Source organism: Thecamonas trahens, assembly GCF_000142905.1.
Source record: "Thecamonas trahens ATCC 50062 unplaced genomic scaffold supercont1.48, whole genome shotgun sequence".
In the NCBI taxonomy this organism is placed as follows: Eukaryota; order Apusomonadida; family Apusomonadidae; genus Thecamonas; species Thecamonas trahens.
Window position 1 is genome coordinate 27,581 of NW_013657632.1, and position 18,355 is coordinate 45,935.

Genomic DNA, 18,355 nt, shown 5'->3' on the forward strand with positions numbered 1-18,355 from the left:
GCCTGTCTCTCACAGCCATGGACATTGTTGTCGTCCGCCACCGCCTCCGACCTGTACCCCCGCCCCGGCCCTTCCACCGAGGTCATACCCGCCCCCGCCAATAGAGTATGTAATGCGGAGAGGGGTGGTGTGTGTGTGTGTGTGTGTGTGGGTGGGTGTGGGTGACGCATAGTCGGTCAGGAACAAACGCCAGTATGCTGACCAGCACAGTGAAACAGGATGGAGAGGGGATGGGGCTGGTGATGGAAGGGGCTGGTGGTGGCGATGGATGGGGGAGGGGCTGGTGGTGGTGTTCGATGGGGGAGGGGCTGGTGGTGGTGTTCGATGGGGGAGGGGCTGGTGATGGTGTTCGATGGGGAGGCTGTGGCTTGAGCCACCAAAACAGCATTTCGCGACCTTTTCCTGGTGTTGGCGCAACGCGGAGGGAGGCGTGACCTTCTTGTGCAACTCCATGCATGTACGGTACAACAGTGCCTGGCGAGGCATGGTGCTATCCACATGGCACTGTCCCCCACCTCGTGTCTATCCCTCTCCGATGTGCTCTTTCGGTGCCGCAGTCTGCCTCTCCTTCCGAGCGCGCGTGCGTCGGAAAACGATCACACAGGTTGATCAAGCCAGCCATGCCCTACTCACGGTCACACGCACCAGACGAGCTCTCGGACATAGGGATCGCACTACTCCCTTCAGAGCTCGTGCTGCTGCCCTCCGAGGTCGTCCGCTTCCGCGAGCTGCTGGTGTCGTTGGTGGCCATCGTCATGGGCATGATGCCCGCGCTAGCAAGTTGCACCGTCAGCTTGTGAATGGTGCTTTCCTGCTCGCGAATGATGTCCGCAGCCTCCGTCGCCTCCGTCGCCTGCTTCGCAATGGTGCTCGCCTGCTTCGCAATGGTGCTCGCCTGCTTCGCAATGGTGCTCTCCAAGGCATCGATCCGCTTAGTCAGCACCTTCAGCAACACCTGGTTCGTCTCCGATTTGGATGCTGCCATGGCTCCTATCGAGTCAAGTATATCGCCACTTCCACCACCGCCGGCCCTCCGCCACTCGGCCCGTGCCACTCGCCGCAGCATGCGCTCCCCTACGCCGCGACGCGTCCGCCATCGCCGCCGTCGCCGCTCCAAGCCACGCCGCCGGCATCTGCATCCGCGTTGTTCGCCAGCCTTTCCCTCCTCGCCTTTCCCATCCAGCGCTGCCAGCTCTGCCTCCTCTCCCACGCCATCGGCCACCACCTCGAGCACTACCACCGCATCGTCGTCTTGCTTGCCGTCCTTGTTGGCATGTCTCTCACAGTCATGGACATTGTTGTCGTCCGCCACCGCCTCCGACCTGTACCCCCGCCCCGGCCCTTCCACCGAGGTCATACCCGCCCCCGCCAATAGAGTATGTAATGCAGGGCGGGTGAGGTGTGTGTGTGTGTGTGTGTGTGTGTGGGTGTGTGGGTGGGTGGGTGAGGCGTGGTCGGTCAGGAACAAACGCCAGTATGCTGACCAGCACAGTGAAGCAGGATGGAGAGGGGAGGGGCTGGTGATGGTGATGGAACGGGGGAGGGGCTTGGCTGGCAGAGGGTTGGTTCTGTTTGATAAAGAGAACTAGGGAGAAAGAAAGAGAAAGAGAGAGAGGGAAGGGGGATAGAAAATAGGGAGGGTAAACTCGCTCATGCACGACTGCATCATCGTGCGACTGGGTCAGAATGAGCCTTAGGCCGAGTACGAGGCCGAGTACGAGGCTGAGCCGGAGCCCGAGTCGGAACCCGAGTCAGAGCCCGAGTTGGAGTCCATGCCATAGGCGCCCATGACAAAGTCCCAGCCAAAGCGGAGACCGGCGACAAGGGCAAAGAAGTCTGCGACGGTGAGGCCATTCTCATCCACGTCAAACATCTCGGCAAACTCTTCAAGGCCGCCCTTGTCCATCTGCTTGATCTCCTTCTTGGTGAGGAAGTACTTGGCGATCTCCTTAACCTCGTCCTCGTCGAGGATGCCGTCTTCGTTGGCGTCAAAGGCGTCAAAGGCGTCGAGGAAGAGTGCGGCCTTGGGCAGAGCCAGGCCCGTCACATCCAGGTCCTCCTCGTCATCAAGGCCGGCCATAAAGGTGATGAACTCGGGCATGTCGAGCGTGCCGTCAGCGTCGACGTCAAACTTGTCGAATAGCTCGTTGACGTCGACGTCGTCGTCGTCAACAACGTCGTTCTCGTCGATGAACTCAAGCAGCTCTTCGCGCGAGACGCGGCCATCGCCGTCGGCGTCGGTGTCAAAGAACACGGCGGCGAGGAGGATGAGCTCAAAGTCGGTTTCGCGCAGCGTCTTGCCAGCCTTCTTCTTCTTCTTCTCCGACACCGAGTCGATGCTGGCCTTGACGTCAGCAAACGGGGCGGCCGACGCAGCCAACGAGTCGTCATCGGACGCATCCGACGAGACACTTGCCTTCTTGCCCTTGCCACCCTTCTTGCCGCCCTTCTTGCCCTTCTTGCCCTTCTTGCCCTTCTTGGCGTCTGCCGAGTCCTCCGACCCGGCCGAGGCAACAGCAGCGACCTTCTTGCCGCCCTTCTTGCCCTTCTTGCCCTTCTTGCCCTTCTTGGCGTCTGCCGAGTCCTCCGACCTGGCCGAGGCAACAGCAGCGGCCTTCTTGCCGCCCTTCTTGCCACCCTTCTTCTTGCCGCCCTTCTTGCCCTTCTTGGCGTCTGCCGAGTCCTCCGACCCGGCCGAGGCAACAGCAGCGACCTTCTTGCCGCCCTTCTTGCCGCCCTTCTTGCCCTTCTTGGCGTCTGCCGAGTCCTCCGACCTGGCCGAGGCAACAGCAGCGGCCTTCTTGCCGCCCTTCTTGCCACCCTTCTTCTTGCCGCCCTTCTTGCCCTTCTTGGCGTCTGCCGAGTCCTCCGACCCGGCCGAGGCAACAGCAGCGGCCTTCTTGCCGCCCTTCTTGCCACCCTTCTTCTTGCCGCCCTTCTTGCCCTTGCCCTTGCTCTTACCCTTCTTGGCGTCAGCAGGTGCAATCGACTCAGCAACGTCCTCAGCATCCGAGGCCGAGAACCGAAGGCCGATGAGGATGAGAAGAAAGTCGACAAAGCGAAGAGCGTCGGCGTCAAACATCCAGCACGAGAACTCAAACATCGACTCAACGTCCTCAGCCGAGTTGAGATCGATCTTCTTCATCTCCTTGGGGGTAAAGAACAGGGAGAGCGCCTCCTTAAACTCGTCAAAATCGATGACCTTGTCGTCGTTGTTGTCAAAGACGGCAAGTACGTCGAGGATGAGGGCGGCCTTGGCGGTGTCAAGCTTCTTGGCCGACTTGGGAAAGTCGGACGCCACATCTGAGGTCACAAACCACTCGACAAACTCACCCAGCGAGAGGTAGCCATCGTTGTCGAGGTCAAACTCGTCAAAGATCTCCTCGGCCCGGTCGTTGTCAATGTCAAACGCCGACTCGAGGTGCACAAACAGCTCGTCCTGCGAGATGCGGCCGTCCTCGTCGGTGTCTGCGGTAAAGAACGACGCAAATTGGGCAAGAATCGCAAGGTCGTCGACCTTGAGCTTCTTCGCCGCCTTTTTCTTGTCCTTGTCCGAAACAGTGTCCTTGAACGCCACCTTGGACGACTCGGACGACGCATCATTAGAGTACGACTCGCTGTATGATGCCGAGTACCCACCGCCCATCACACTGTGGTAGTTGGTCGACGAGACCAGGTTGCCCGCTGCCTCCTGCCCGAACCGGAAGTAGGTGTAGGCGAGGATAAAGGCCGGAAAGTCAAGGGTCACGTCGTCCGAGTCGAGCATGTCCTCGAAAAGCTCGTGCAGCTCTTCCTCGGTCACCGCCTTCTTGAGCTTCTTCGACGGCATCAGCGCGCGCATGGCGTCAAGAAACTCGGCCTCGTCGAGCGCGCCCGAGTCGTCGGCGTCAAACTGCTCGTACGCCCAGATGATCGCCTTCATCTTCTTCTCATCGAGCGACGCGCCCTTGGGCACCAGCGCGTCCTCAAACTCCTCCCGCGACTGGATGAGGTTGAGGAACTCGCCCATGTCGAGCTTACCGGACTCATCCTCATCAAACTCGAGCATCATGTCCGCTGCATCCTCCTCGTCTAGCCCCAGCGTCTCCGAAACCCACTGCTCCAGCTCGGACAGCTCGATGAAGCCATCGCTGTTGGCGTCGGCCAGAAACAGGACGCCTGCCGAAAACAAAAGCCCGAGATCCTCCTCAGAGAGTAGCTATCGTCCCACAACCAGCCGGCAGCCGCCCCCACCGCCGTAGTCACCCATCGCAAAGATCGCGTCAGCCCAAGCCAATCCACCACAACATCAACAATGAGTACAAGCCAGTCCACCTCCCCCCCCCCCCCCCCCCCCCCAGCTGCCAGCTTCCAGCCGCTGCCCCAGCTAGCCCGCTTCTCCAGCTAGCCCGCTCCTCCTCCAGCTAGCCCCCCCCCCTCCCACACGCCACAAACAGTACGAAGGACATACCTTGGCAGCTTTGCTGATGTCCTTCTTTCCCATGGTTCTCAGTGCGTGTGAGTGTGGTGTCCTCGCTCTCCTGCTCCTGCCAGCTGGTCGCCTTTGTTCGTTGCTTGTTCCGGGAATGGCCGCAGTCTCCGGTCCAAACGTAGCAGAACCCATCGTTTTATTTTTTCAATGCGCTCACCCGCTCACTCTTGATGCGCTTGGCGAGTATCACCCACGTGACATACTGCATCAACATCAACATACAGCTAGGAATATCGGTCAAAGATTGGTCTTTACGGTCGTACTGGGAACGAGGCGGTGCAACTCGGTTGTAGTAGATGACTCGCCCGGCCGCAAGGAGCGACTCGTCGACGCTGCCCTGGACAGGCGGAGGCGGTGGCGATCGTCCGAGGACAACCATGCCAAACAGAAGCACCGGCATCAGCGCCTCGAGCCCCAGGATGTAGCACAGCGTGGCCGGCAGCGAGTACGGCATCGGCGACTTGCCATCCGCTGGCGGACACGTCGCCGGTAGCGCTGCGGGCGGCAGCTGCGCCGTGTAGCGGAGGCCGGTGACGAGTGAGACCGCGGCTCGCGTGGCGTACATGACGCTGATCCCGAGGCCCACCAGAATGACCTTGGTCCTCGGCGCAGTCAACCGCCGCCGAGTGAGCGACGTTACTGATCGCACCAGCGCGGCCAGCCTCCACGCTACCAGGGGGAAGATCACCGCACCACCAAACGAGACGCCAGCATCAACGACAAGCACAGCTTCGATCGCCGACCGGCGGGAGATGCCCCACATCCCTGCCTTACCCTGGAGTGCAATGGCCAGTCCCAGCCCCATCACCCCTGCCAGCACAACATGGCCAACGCCGAGTGCCCACCACAGCCGGGTCCGAATGTGGACCACCACCCGCTTGGCCCGAACGATGGTCTGCTCGTGGACCGTTGCAAGAACCGCCATCAGCATAAATCCCGCCGCATTGTACATAAAGCCCGGCATCAGTGCCGTGGCCAGCATCGTATTGCGCGTAGAGATGCATCCTTCCGCCACTACTTGGGCGAAGCGCTCCGGCCCGCCTCCCTCGCCCAGCATCGCGTCGCGATCGAGCCGCGCCATGCCGCGCAGTAGCAGCGCCCACCATGCGCTTCGGCACGTACAACCTGCAATCAGCAGTGCATAGAACGCACCGACCGCCGTGACCACCGATGTCGACTTGCGCAGAGCTAGCGAGAGCAGCGCCACCGTCAGGATCACTACGCCTGTGCCCGAGACAGTCGCACCGGCCACCGCTGCGCGTCGCCATGCTTCGACTGTAGCAGCCATACTGACCACGACTTGAGCAAGGCAAGACGTAAGAGAGAAGAGCTGCGTGTACCCGTGTAGTGCGTCTATTGGTGTGCGTGCGTGCGTACACGTCGAGTGTGGTCCATTGGTCCATATTCTGGCCTCTCGCTCCCAACGCCTCGGCCAAGCAAGTAAGCGAGCCACTTCCCCTCTCCCCCCCTCCCAATCCTCAAAATTTTTATCTGACCCCCCACCCCACCCCCCATCCGCCCACCCGAACCAACCAAACCTACCCACGGGGGCGGGCTTTGCGCGTGCACCAGGACACAGCCACACCTCACCCCATCCCTCCCTCCCTCCCTCCTCCCCCCCTCCTCTCTCCTCACCCCACCGGGCATGGCAAAGGCACCTCGCCCGTCTCCGTTCTCTGTGGTGGTCGAGCTGGAGAGCCTGGACACGTTGTATGCCAGTCCGCAAGCCGGAGCGGCTGCCGAAACGGGTGGCCCGGGCGCATCATCATCACCATCGCCAGGCTGCGCATCATCAGCCGGCTTCCGGCAGTCATCACCTGGTCTGCCACATGGACAGCACTCTGCCATATACTCACCTGTCTCGATCCGGAGGAGACAGTCTCCAAGTGCGGCGTATGCAAGCCGAAGCCCACCGCCGCTGCTCGACGCCAACGAGCCGCCGGCCATGGCCCGTATGCCCGCGCCACCAGCTGGCCCATCGGCTGTCGGAGAAGGCGCTGCAACAAGGTCTCTCGAGTCTTCAGTACAGGGAAAAGCCGCTGTTCTGAGCGATGTCGACGTCATCGGAGCCCCGCCGCCGCTGCCACCGCCTCCGCCAACCATGGTGCAAAAGCTGCAGGAGATGGTCACGCTGTTCTCCTGGAGCCCCGGCGGCGAGGTCAAGGCCAACATCACGCTCCAGATGACCGTTCTCTACGTTCTCTTTGTGGCCATCCTGCTCTCAGCCGAGATCTTTGGCTGGGCGCCACACATCCGGTTCTTTAACCTCGTCCCGCTCGCCTTTGTCTCGCTCGTTGTCCTCGAGCTCAGCAATGTTATCGCCACCCTCTTCCCCGATAACTCGTACCATCAGTACCTGCACTTGCTGCCGCTGGGCATCATTGTCGTTATCTTCCGCGAGGCGCACATGGTTTGCGCTGTCATCTTCTTTTCAGCCTCGTCGATCATCTTTATGCAGGTCGGCGACGAGCGGTCGTCGGGCGTTGGGCGGGTCGGCGGCTACACTCTGTGCTGCCTCATTGTCTACCTCTCGGCTGTCCTCTTCTCGTCGCAGTTCTATACCGACGTCCACGGCACGTCTTTTACCACTGGCCGCGTCCTCTCGCCGCCCATCCATTGGGGTGAAGAGTTTACCTTTTGCGTCTGCGTGGCGCTCCTCGGCTTGGCTCTCCTCGCCACAACCCGCTTTGTCCACCTCTTTGCGCGATCGGTCGCCTCGCACCAAGAAGAGGTCTCCATGCTCCGTGCTGAGCTTGACTCGTTCACTTCACACGCCGTCCAAGTCGACACCCCTATCTCGCGCGTCCTTGCTCTCCTCACCAAGGTTCGCGACGAGGCCCGGCCGATCGGAGCCGACCACCTCCGGGCTTCGCGGGCTGAGCTTGCCCACCGCCTTGCCATTGTTCGCCAGGTCAACGAAGCGCTCGCTATTCTCTCTGCCGGTGCACTGTACCAGCCCGAGATCCGTGGCGGTGCGGACACCGCTGTCTCGTCGTGGGTCATGGAGACGACCGAGATGACCGGCCACGCCGCCAATGGCTACTCGACCGACGGCTCCGAGACGCCGTCAAACGCCACCGAGTCGGGCCTCCCGCTCACCGCGCCCGAGCTGTGGCAAGTTCTTGTGTCGTTTGCCGACGACCTCGATCCGGTCGCCGCCTCCATGCCTAAGCTCATGGACATGCTCGACTCGTGGACCATGGACATCTTTGAGTTTACCGAGCTCGCCTCGGGTCATCCGGTGGTCTTTATGGGCATGCTTCTCCTTCACAAGAACGATGCGTTTGCCAACTTTCGCATCGACGAGCGCAAGGCGCTCCGCTTCCTCTCCACCATCGAGTCCGGCTACGTCGCCAGCAATCCCTACCACAACGCCATCCACGCTGCCGACGTCGCGCACGCCTTTCACGTGTGGACCACCCTCGGCGGTGTCGGCTACTTCCTCTCCTCGCTGGAGATCTTTGCTGGCATCATTGCCTGCCTTGTACACGACTTTGGCCACCCGGGCGTCAACAACAACTTCCTCATTGCTGTCTCCTCACCACTGGCCATCCGCTACAATGACTCTTCGGTTCTCGAGTCGCACCACTGCGCCGCGGCATACACATTGCTCCAGGATCCGGCACTCAACATCCTCTCAAACCTTACGTCCAAGCAACGAACCTCGGTCCGTTCGGTCGTCACCACCATGATCCTCGCCACCGACATGGCGAAGCACTTTGAGCTCCTCTCCAAGTTCAACGCCCAGCTCACCGGACTCAAGGCCGAGGCCGCCGCGGGTTCGTTCGACTCGAACGACTCCAAAGCTCTTGTTCTCCGCCTCGTCGTCAAGTGCTGCGACATCTCCAATCCAGCCAAGCCTTGGCACATCGCCTCCAACTGGTCCGGCCGCGTCATGGAAGAGTCGTTCCGCCAGGGCGATCGCGAGCGCGCTGCAGGCATGCGCGTCTCCACCTTTATGGATCGGTCTGCTCCGGTCCTCGAGGTCTACAAGGCCCAGGTCGGGTTTATCGAGATCTTTGTCCGCCCGCTGTACGAGGCCGTCACTGCCCTCTTCCCCGACATGGCCTCGGCCTGCTCGCACATCGATGCCAACCACGCCATGTGGGAGGCCAAGAAGAACACTGCTGCCACAGAAGCTGCCCTCGCCGCCAGCCAGACATAACACCCCTCGTCTCTCGCTACGGCCGAAAGCCCTGCAGCTGCGCCACTTTGGCCTCCCAGTGCGCCTGCCACTTGACAAGCGTTGCCTTGAGCTCATCGTTCGACTCGTGGACGTGCTTGAGCACCTCGCGAAAGTCGCCCACAAACTGCGCACTCACAGAGTTGCGCTCGCCTACCACCGCAGACACAAACTCCGACTCAACCGCTCGCGCGTACATCTTCTCCACCATTGCGATGTCAAACGGGTCGTCCGCCGTCGACAGCGCACGCGCCACAGCCTCTTCTGCCGTTCGCACGGGTTCGGCCTCGCCTGCTCCACCAACTGCTTCGTCGCCGCCGCCTGGCAGCCCGCCACCCGGCGACGCCCCGCCTGGTGTACCGAGCCCGCGCCGCCCGGAGCGCTTACCCTGTCGCGACGCCATCCGCGAGCTCGACCGCCGGCCCTCTAGCCGCGAGCCGGCACGCGAGCCGGCGCGCGAGCTCGACCGCGAGCCCGACCGCAGCGCTGCCGCCCGCGGCGAGACTCTGAGCGCGCTGGATCGCGACTCGACGGTTCCGAGTGAGAGCGAGAAGTGCCGCTCACCTGCCAGCTGTCCTCCTGGACTCCTGCTTCCAGGCTGCGATGTAGAAAGGACATCGGATGCAGCCTGAGTGGCAGGTTTTTCGCCACGGACGATGCCGCTCGCCACAAGGCCGTCAAAGTCAAGGACACTAGTGCTGAGCAGAGGGACTTCAGTCGTCGATCGCATCCGCAGACTGTCCGGGCCTGATGTAGTCGATCGTTCAGCCTCGGTCGCAGTCACGTTCGAGCTTGGATGACCTCCACTCCTCCGCGAGCGCCGCGAGCTCCCACTCGAGATCCCGCCAGCCCGCCCACTACCAGCCGATGCGCCACTAGTCTCCGCTTCAGCGTGCGACTTGCGGCGCGACGGCCGCCGTGTCAGCTTGCGCCGTTCGCGCTTCTGCCGCGCCACCATCAGCTCGCGGAGCGAGCGGTGGTTTGTCCGCATCTGCGCCAGCACAGGTGCGCGGACGCAGTCCTCGTCGGTAATGAGGGCGTCGGCGAGCGCGAGCAAAATGAGCGTCGCGTTATTGCTCTCCCCGACAAACCGCAGGCCGATCTTGACCTCTCTTCGCTGCGCCTCGATGCCGGCGGCAGCAATGGCTGCCATCAGCTCCTTACATCGCTTGTGCTCGGCGGCGTGAAGCGCAGCAAGCTCACTACGCCGGTTGGGATGCGCGAGGACCGGGCGCAGAGCGTTGGCATGCTCGCGCTGCGCCTCCTCCGATTCGCGCAGCTCGACAGCGAGCCCGGCGGCGGTGCCCTCTTTGGCAGCCTCGGCCGAGAGCAGCATGTGCGCCCGAATGTCCGCATAGACCATCGGCGGAATGGCCGAGAACAGGGTCTGTACCGACGACGCCACCGTGCGGAAGCCGTCGAGTGATGCTTGCCGGAACGTTTCGGAGCTCGCCACCAGCTTGCCCAGCTCGGCATTGACCTCTTGCTGCGCCTCCTCCTCGGTAGCTGCAATCGACGCTTCGCGCGTCAGCGTCGTTGCGTCGAGCGTGGCGTAGTAGTCGGCTACAAGAGCAAATAACCGCTCGCGCCCTTGCGCAATGTACGCATCGATGCGGTCCCGGAACTTGTTGTCGAGCCCAGCCATGTCAAAGCTCATGTCGCCCGGCCGCAACGGCTTCTTTTTCTCGTCCCCGGTCTCGTCACCACTTCCAGCGTTCCCGGTTGCTCCGTTTCCGCTTCCACCGGCACTGCTGCGCTCGTCAGCTGGCTCGCCGGCTTGCCCCGTGCCGCGTCGACCCGCGCCCGAGCGAGCACTTCCGATGCGAGCACCGCGCCGACCTTGCCGTGCCCGTGCCGTTCCGCTTGTGTTGCTCCCAGTCGCCTCGCGAGCCGGCCTGCGGACTCGCGGGGAGGCACCGCTGACTGAAGACCGCGCCGACGACATCGGCTCGGGCAGGGACGCCGGGGGTGTGCCATCAACCTCGTCGGAAGCCGACGGCTCTGGTTGCAGCCACGGTGGGATGGCGAGGATGTGGTCCTCAGCGTCAGGCGACGGCTCCTGCATGACAGCCACCATCGACTTTGCGCCGAGCGCCGCCCGGACGGCGTCGGTGGTAAGGCCTGGCGGAAGGAGCACGTCGGTGACAAGAGCATCGAGGTACTTGCCGCGCGCATGAAGCAGAGAGAGCACCTTGTGGAGCTGAAGCAAGAGGCGGGTGGCCAGTGGTGGCGTGCCGGCCTTGAACGACTTGGCCGCATCGGTCGAGGCATCGACCTTGATGATTGCATGCAGCTTACCGAGGGCCACCCGGATGTCCTCGTCCGCCTTGTCCGAGCCGGCCTGTTCTGCACGGATGGCCATGTTGACCGAGCCGAGCATGAGCGAGAGCTGCGCGAGGAATGTGGTGTCGCGGACATGGTCCTTGAGCGCCTCATCAAAGCTAGCAACACTTGCGGTCAGGCGACTCTCTTGCTCGGTCCGCGCCTTGTGAAGTGCCTCAACCTGGGCTGCGTGGCGAGTCTTGAGCCACGCCTCGAGCTTGCCCAGCTTAGCCTGGACGCCTCGGATCTCGTCGGCGTGGTAGCTGGCCTTGTTGCGCCCGAGAGCGTCTGACGACGCCGAGGCCACGAGCGCCAGCGATGGCCCGACCGCTGATGCCCCGCCGCCAGCCAGCGAGCCGACAGCGTCGCTGAAACGAACGTTGGCCATCAGAGCCGCCTCGTGCGACTTGGCCAAACCGGTCACAGCCTGCGCGACGGTAGTCTCGAGCGCAGCCACCGCTGCCGCCGCGCGACCGCGGACCTCGCGCTGGTAGTACTCGAGCGAAGCCGTGCTCGATGCCGAGCCAAGCACCTCCTGCTTCTCCGAGACATAGGCTGCAAAGCCGTCGGCGGTGGCCTTCATGGCGGAAACGGCATCCGACATGTGGCTATCGTCACCGAGTGCACGCTTCTGGATGCCCTCCACATGCCGCTCGAGCCGCACGTTATTGGCCTGCAGCTCGACAGCGCGGACGTGGGCAACGTCCAGCTCGATGCGATCCTTGCGCGGGCGGTGGAAACGGAGAAATTCGTCAAGCTGCGCGGCATGCCTCGCCGCACGCTTCTCTACATACTCGGCCACTGCCGCGGACTCGGCCGCCTGCCACTCGCCGAGATGAGTCATGAACGCCCGCCGGAGCTGCTCTTGCAGGAACCGCACCACTGGCGTTGGCGACTTGAGCTCATGAACAACAGGCTTGCCGTCGGCGTCAACCAACATCCGGCCGCGCCGCACCACTAGCGCTCTCTCGTTGACTTTGGCCTCGGCGCCGTTGGATGCACTCGTGTCCGACGCGACGCTTTCTCGCCCCGAGCGAGCGCCCGACGCAGAACGCGGGCTAGATGCCGCGACAGGCATGAGGACAGAGAGAGGAACGGCACCTGTCTCAAGAGCATGCGCCATCCACTCGGGGGCAGACGCCAGCCGCGCTGAGATCTCTGAATCGATGTGGGCCGAGAGCTGTGGGTCGAGAAAGGCTGTGAGCCACTCCCAGGCCGCTTTCCGCTGCGAGGCCTCAGCCTCGCCTGCAGCAGCAGCAGCCTTGGCGTCGTCATCACCGGCGGTCGACGCCACTGATCGCGGGCGAGACCGCGACGGCGTGGCCTTGGACGTCCTGCTTGGCGACGCGCCCGACTCGCGCGATGGCGTGGCCTTGCCCTTGCGCGCGCGCGACTTGGAGCCCTCACGGGCATCGCTTGTCTCACGGGTCTTGTTTCCCGCACTTGTCGGTGTGCCTGGCCCACTGCGGCGGCCCCGTACAGGTGTCCGGTTCGTCCGCGCCGGGCTTGCCTCAATCGACTCACTCTCGACGAGAAGCGCGGTGGTGTACACTTCAAAGTGCCTCGGCGGGAGGACAACAAACTGGTCACCGGCCTTGGTGGTGACGACGTGGACATCCTCTGCCACGCCGCGCTTTTCAAGCATCGAATCCAGTGGCTGCTCGGTCGGCTGGAGGAGGTCGCCAAACAAGGCCCTGACGCTCGCGGCAGCCGCTGCAGCAGTTGAGTGAGAGCCCGACGAAGCACGTTCGCTGCGGTCTGGGCGCTTCGAGCGGGCTGGTGACGGGGACGGCTGCGGCGCAGGAGATGGCTCCGCCGGCAACGCCAGGGCCTTGACAAGGGCGTCGCGCATTGGCCGAAGCGGCGACGATTGCGGCGCAGAGACGACGAGAGCCAGTTGGAGAGCAGTCAATTGTTCCGCTTCGGCTGCCTCGGCTGGTTCAGGCGCAACAGTGCAAAAGGCAGAGGGCAGCGATGCGAGTGACTTGTCAGCCGCCGACCCAGAGCCACTGCTGTTGCTCCCGCTCGCCCGCTTGTTGGTGGCCGGGGTGCTTGGGGTGCGCGAAAGCGCCTTGGGGGCATGTGGAAAGGCAACAAGGCCGCGAGCTGCGAGCCAGACCTCGTACTCGCGACGCGGGACGAGGCAGAACATGGCGCGCACTCCAGTGCTGTACGTCTCCAATGCCAAAGTGATGGTCGAGGCGTGGGCGTCGAGTCGTTTGGCGACAGCATCAGTGAGCTCGCGGTGCTGGGTCTCGAGAGAGTTGAGTGCCTGCAGTGCAAGCGTCAGCTTCTCCATGAGATCGTCGTGGTTTGGGCGACGCGGAGCTGGTCGATGACGTCTGTGAGGGCGGTTTCGAGGGCATCAACCTTGGCGACGTGCGCGTCGTGCAAGCTGTCAATGTCCCGCTCGACAGCAGCCTTGGCGGCAGCTACGGCGGCAGCGTGCCCGTCCCAGAGCGCGACGGCCGCGCCCACGTACTGAAACAGGCCGTGGGCCGAGAGCGCAAGGTCGGCCATGGCGTCGTGGAGGACGGCATGAAGGAGGGCGAGAAGGCCGGCACGCTGGCCAGCACGCTGGGCAAGCCGCGGCTCGGCGACTGCACGAACCTGGGCATCGACCTCGGGCGAGTAGCTACCGGCAACAATAGCCAGCTCGTCACCGAGCTGAGCGGCGGCGGTGTCGGCGTCGGCCTGGATGGCGGCATCGAGGGCAAGGACCTGGCCGAGGCGGGTGGCGTGGGTGGCAGCCAACGCGGCCAGCGCGCGGCCAAGGTCACGGGCAAAGGCGTCAGCATCGGCGGTGGTCAGAGCGGGGGGCTGGAAGCTGATAATGCGGTGGATGACCTCGACAAGAGCGCGATACGACTCGCCCTGATCGACAATGAGCTCGTCAAAGAGCTTGCGCAGCTGTGGGGGTTGCAATGGCGTCGGCGTCAAGAGCGGCGTGAAAGGCAGCGCGGGCGTGCTCGCCGCGGCGGGCGTGCCACTCGTCCATGCGCTGAGCAACAAGAGCGTCGCGCTCGCGGGCGGCAGCCAGCTCGGAAGCCTCGAACCGGGCCTCGAATGCGAGCAGCGCATGCTCCGAGGCGACAGCTTGCAGATTGAGCTTGTGAGCGCGCTCCTTGCAGAGCCGCTCGACGTCGTTGGGCAGGACATGGGCAATGTCGATGAGCTGCGGAGCGTACGAGGCAAGCAACGCCTCTAGCGCGGATGAGTGCTGAGCGAGGCTCTCGCGCATGGCCGTGGTGGTCATGGCAGCCTGGTGCCGACGCTTGGCAGTGAGCGCGCGGTAGGTCTCAGCCAGCCGCTCGACTTGGATTTTGGGTAGGGTGGCAAGCTCAGATGAGCAGAGTTTGTCGCGGTCTGCGGCAACGCGCGCGTCGTCGGCGTCGAGCTCGGCCTTGAACGTCCGCGCCAGGCGGTCCATGTCGGCGGTCAGCTCGGCGGTCTTGGCATCGAGTTCGGCATCGAGCTTGCGGAGCAAGTCGTGGTGACGGGTGGCGCGGGCCTCGAGCATGGCGGCGACGCGGAGCGATGCTGACGAGCCATGGGGCTCGGCCGGAGTGACGACGTGCGGAAGGCCGCGGACCTCGCCCTTCTCCAAGAAGTTGGGATCATCGACGGCGTCTTCTGCGGCCCGGCGCGAGGCCGACTCTTGGACCGCTCGGCGGCGCTTGGTCGTCTCTGTCGCCGCCGAGTATGCCCAAGACGTGGCGTGGCCCGACGCCCGCGCAGGCCTACCCGAGCCAGAGCGCGCTGACCTGCTGCGGGCCGACCGCGTCAGCTCGGCGTTGGTGGCAGTGGCGCGGGCGGAGGCCTTGCGCCGCTTGCGAGAAAAGGTAGCGGCCGGCTGTGAGCGACCAGAGCGAGTAGCAGCAGCTAGCTTTCCGGGCCCAGCCGCCAAGGCATGCGCCAGCTGCGAGGTAGCCTCAAAGGCGAGCGGCGGCGGCGGCGACCGAGGCGGCGACGGCGGTTGGTGGTCGATGTGTGGGAGGGCAGGCGGGGAGCCTGGTGACAGCTCTCCCGACGAGTCATGTCGCGGCACCGTAGCAGTGGTAGACCCTGACATGTGTGTATGCGGGAGTGGGGTTGGTGGGGGGTAGGGGCGGTAGTGGGGTGTGTGGCCAGTAGTCAGTGTTGGAGGGGAAGCCGTGGTCGGTGGACAATAGCGGCCAGTGGCAGAGTTGGCCGGCGGCCGGCGGGCGGTTGGCAGGTGACGGGTGGAGCCGGCGGCGGGCGACGGACGACGCAACGGGCGGGTAGGCGAGGGGGAGCCGAGTTCGGATGGGGCTTGGTTGTTTGTTGTAGGCGGCGGCGGTGGTCAACCTGGCGGGGTTGTACACCTCTCTTGGCTGTTGGAAGAAGAGGAGAAGGTAACAAGAAAGGGTATGTTAAGTAGGCAGGGAGTGGAACAGGGAGTGCGGAGGGGGGGGGGGAGGGAGAGAGGGAGGGGGGAGGGAGGGGCGTAGTGCGGGGGGTGAGGGTGGGCGCGTGAGGGTGGGGGGAAGGGGTGACTGGGTCATGTCAGGGGAGGTGCGAGAGGCGGGCATGGAGGGGGGGACGGGCAAGTATAGGAGGTATGGTGGGAACGGGCGTGGTGCGAGGAAGGCTGAGTGTAGCAGTGGTGGTGTCTATACGGGCCGGCTAAGTGTAGCGGTGGTGGTGGTGTCTGTGCGCATGCGGCGGTGTTTGTATTGGGGGGGGGGAAGGGGAGAGGGAGGGGGGGGGGGGGGGGGGGCGGTGTGTGTCCGTGCGTGAAAAAGTTCGGCTGAAGTTTCCGATTCCCCGCATCTGTCACAGGCGGCAGGACTAACGATGTGTGTGTGTGGTTGTTTGTGTGTGGGGTGCGGGGTGCTCGGTGCTCGGTGCGGAAAATGGCGCGTGCGTTGTGCTGGTGCTTGGAGGAGCAGATGAGCGAGACCAACTCGTTCATGGTGTGCGGAAGCCGTTTCGACATCTCGGTCAACTATGCGCTGATTAAGCCGATCGGGCAGGGAGCGTACGGCATTGTGTGCGCGGCCAAGGACGTGACGGACGGAAACAAAGTGGCGATCAAGAAGGTGGGCAAGGTGTTCGACCATGAGACAGACGCGAAGCGAACGCTCCGCGAGGTCAAGATTCTGCGGCACTTTGACCACGAGAACATCATTGCACTGTACGATTTGATGCCGCCGCCGTCGCGCGAGGCATTTGAGGACCTGTACATGGTGACCGAGCTGATGGACACCGACCTGCACCAGATCATCGGCTCGAACCAGCCGCTGTCCGAGGAGCATGCGCAGTACTTTGTGTACCAGATCCTCCGCGGACTCAAGTACATCCACTCTGCGCACGTCCTCCACCGCGATCTGAAGCCATCGAACCTGCTGGTCAACGCCAACTGTGACCTCAAGATCTGCGACTTTGGCCTTGCGCGAGTGGCGGATCCTGACGAGAACCATGCCGGGTTTATGACCGAGTACGTGGCGACACGGTGGTACCGGGCACCGGAGATCATGCTCTCGTGGAAGCAGTACACCAAGGCGGTCGACCTGTGGTCGGTCGGCTGCATCTTTGCCGAGCTCCTGCAGCGCCGCCCGCTTCTTCCAGGCCGTGACTACATCGACCAGATTACCAAGATCATCGACCTGCTCGGCACGCCTTCGGAGGACGACATTGCCGCTATCCAGTCGGACAAGGCGCGCCGGTATGTCAAGTCGCTGCCGCACCGCGAGCTTATTCCGTTTGCACAGCAGTTCCCCGACGCCTCGCCCGAGGCGCTTGACCTGCTCCAGGGCCTGCTGACCTTTAACCCTGCCAAGCGTCTGACCGTTGAGGAGGCGCTGGCCCATCCGTACCTCGCCGCACTCCACGATCCCGACGACGAGCCGTCAGCCGAGGCCATCTTTGACTTTGCCTTTGAGCGCGAGCAGCTCAACAAGGAGCGCCTCCGCGACCTTCTCTTTGAAGAGATCTGCGCTCACCACCCTGAGATTGCCGAGGGCCAGAGCGCCAACGGTATGGCCACCATGGACATGGAGTAGCCAATTGCATGTTAATTCCTCACTTGTCACGCTCTTGGTCACCCCAGCTGCAGGATCGACGTCCGCAGCACACGCTGCGGCGAGCCGTCAGCACCCGGCACCTCGTGCGTCGGCTCGTACGCCGGCGAGCTCCCGTATAGGCGCGACTCTTCCTGTGCGTAAACCAAAAGGCGGTTCCACTCGTCCGAACGAGTCGAGGTCCGCGACGCCATTGCGTTCCGCGCCACACTCGCCCGCCCTCCTTGGCGGGCCCCGCCGCGGCTGCGCGCTGTGCTCCCGGCTCGGCTCTGCGTTCGGCTCCGCGCTCTCACGGCCGCCGGGCTCGTCTCGTCATCCGCGCACTCTCCGTCGCCGCCGGTAAAGTAGTGGGAGGTCCGCGACATCGACGCCTCGCGCTCGATCTCGCGAACAGGCTCCAACAGCGGATCCACGAGGTCACCAATGGGGACGACCAGCGATGGCACAGCGTGCGGATCATAGTCTGCGTCGTAGACTGAGGCGTGTGCCAGCGAGCCGGGGCGGGCACAGGCGATAAACTTGTCGGCCTCCTGCCGTCGGAGCGCCTCGTACTCGTTGTACAGCTCCGAGTCGAGGAGCGACGAGACGCGCGCCTGGATCTTGACGTACACATCTTCTGTCCATTTTTTGTGCATGATTTCGCGCTTGCGTTGCTTCTGCCGCTCCTTGGCCTCAATCAACGCGTCGATATCGCGCCCAATCCGGGCGTTGCCCTCAGCCAGCAACTGAACGTGGTCAACAGCGTCGTCGCGCTGCAGGTGACTCTTGCGCTCGCGCTTTCGGGCCTCGCGCGCCAGCTCCTCATCAAACGCCGCCATTCGCTGGGCATGCATCCGCTCCCGCTTCTGCCGGCGGGCTTCTGCCGAGACCGGATCAAAGCCACGGCTGCGAGCCGAGCCGAGCCGCGATGCACTTAACGGCGACTGCGGCCGTTGGCCAACTGCCGACCTCGACCTCGACGCCGATCTCGAAGCTGGTCGCCACGGCTCAACCTGCCGTGCCGACGTTGGTGTCCGTCTCTGCTGCGAGCCACCCGGCTCAGAGCCGCCCGGCGGTGGCTCACTGGTCGCAGGCCGCTGTTGGCTCCTGCTCAAGGCCTCGGCTGCCGTTGCCAGCAAGGCAGCACCAGCCGAGGCATGGACGACAATAATGGAGCCATCATCGGCCATGGCCTGACAGTTGAAGCGCAGGAATATGGGAGGGGAGTGTGGTGTGGTGCTGTTGTTCCACGAGTTATGAAGATGCGGAGGTGAGGAGGTGTGGACTCGGAAGAGGAGTGGTAGTGGGGAGGGGGGGTGATCGGGGTGGGGAGGGGGGACGAGGGGGGGGGGGGTC

The 18,355-nt window shown here is 63.6% G+C and overlaps 5 protein-coding genes across 5 annotated transcripts in view; 3 read left to right on the forward strand and 2 right to left on the reverse strand.

The window, feature by feature from the left end:
- Positions 1 to 1,556: 1,556 nt before the first annotated feature.
- On the reverse strand, positions 1,557 to 4,551 carry AMSG_08721 (uncharacterized protein). The gene is made up of 2 exons (XM_013899049.1): positions 4,451 to 4,551; positions 1,557 to 4,198 (listed from the first exon to the last, which is right to left on the reverse strand). Exons 1-2 carry the CDS (start codon positions 4,481 to 4,483, stop codon positions 1,694 to 1,696), a joined length of 2,538 nt encoding a protein of 845 aa, XP_013754503.1. The 5' UTR covers positions 4,484 to 4,551; the 3' UTR covers positions 1,557 to 1,693.
- Positions 4,552 to 6,116: 1,565 nt separating this feature from the next.
- On the forward strand, positions 6,117 to 8,636 carry AMSG_08722 (cAMP-specific 3',5'-cAMP phosphodiesterase 4; the record flags this gene model as incomplete). Its single annotated transcript, XM_013899050.1, has 2 exons — positions 6,117 to 6,280; positions 6,359 to 8,636. The coding sequence occupies 2 exons, from the start codon at positions 6,117 to 6,119 to the stop codon at positions 8,634 to 8,636; spliced, it is 2,442 nt and encodes an 813-aa protein (XP_013754504.1).
- Positions 8,637 to 8,728: 92 nt separating this feature from the next.
- AMSG_08723 (uncharacterized protein) lies at positions 8,729 to 15,048 on the reverse strand (the record flags this gene model as incomplete). The annotated part of the gene is made up of 5 exons (XM_013899051.1): positions 8,729 to 8,751; positions 8,790 to 13,269; positions 13,299 to 13,886; positions 13,987 to 14,716; positions 14,996 to 15,048. The coding sequence occupies 5 exons, from the start codon at positions 15,046 to 15,048 to the stop codon at positions 8,729 to 8,731; spliced, it is 5,874 nt and encodes a 1,957-aa protein (XP_013754505.1).
- A 272-nt stretch (positions 15,049 to 15,320) lies between these two features.
- On the forward strand, positions 15,321 to 17,096 carry AMSG_08724 (CMGC/MAPK protein kinase). The gene is made up of 2 exons (XM_013899052.1): positions 15,321 to 15,365; positions 15,890 to 17,096. Exon 2 carries the CDS (start codon positions 15,890 to 15,892, stop codon positions 17,000 to 17,002), a length of 1,113 nt encoding a protein of 370 aa, XP_013754506.1. The 5' UTR covers positions 15,321 to 15,365; the 3' UTR covers positions 17,003 to 17,096.
- Positions 17,097 to 18,156: 1,060 nt separating this feature from the next.
- AMSG_08726 (uncharacterized protein) overlaps positions 18,157 to 18,355 on the forward strand; it is a gene marked incomplete at its 5' end in the record, with an annotated part of 3,407 nt that continues 3,208 nt past the window's right edge. The window contains one exon of the mRNA XM_013899053.1: positions 18,157 to 18,198. Coding sequence (XP_013754507.1) covers positions 18,157 to 18,198 — 42 coding nt within the window. The remainder of the gene's footprint in view (positions 18,199 to 18,355) is intronic.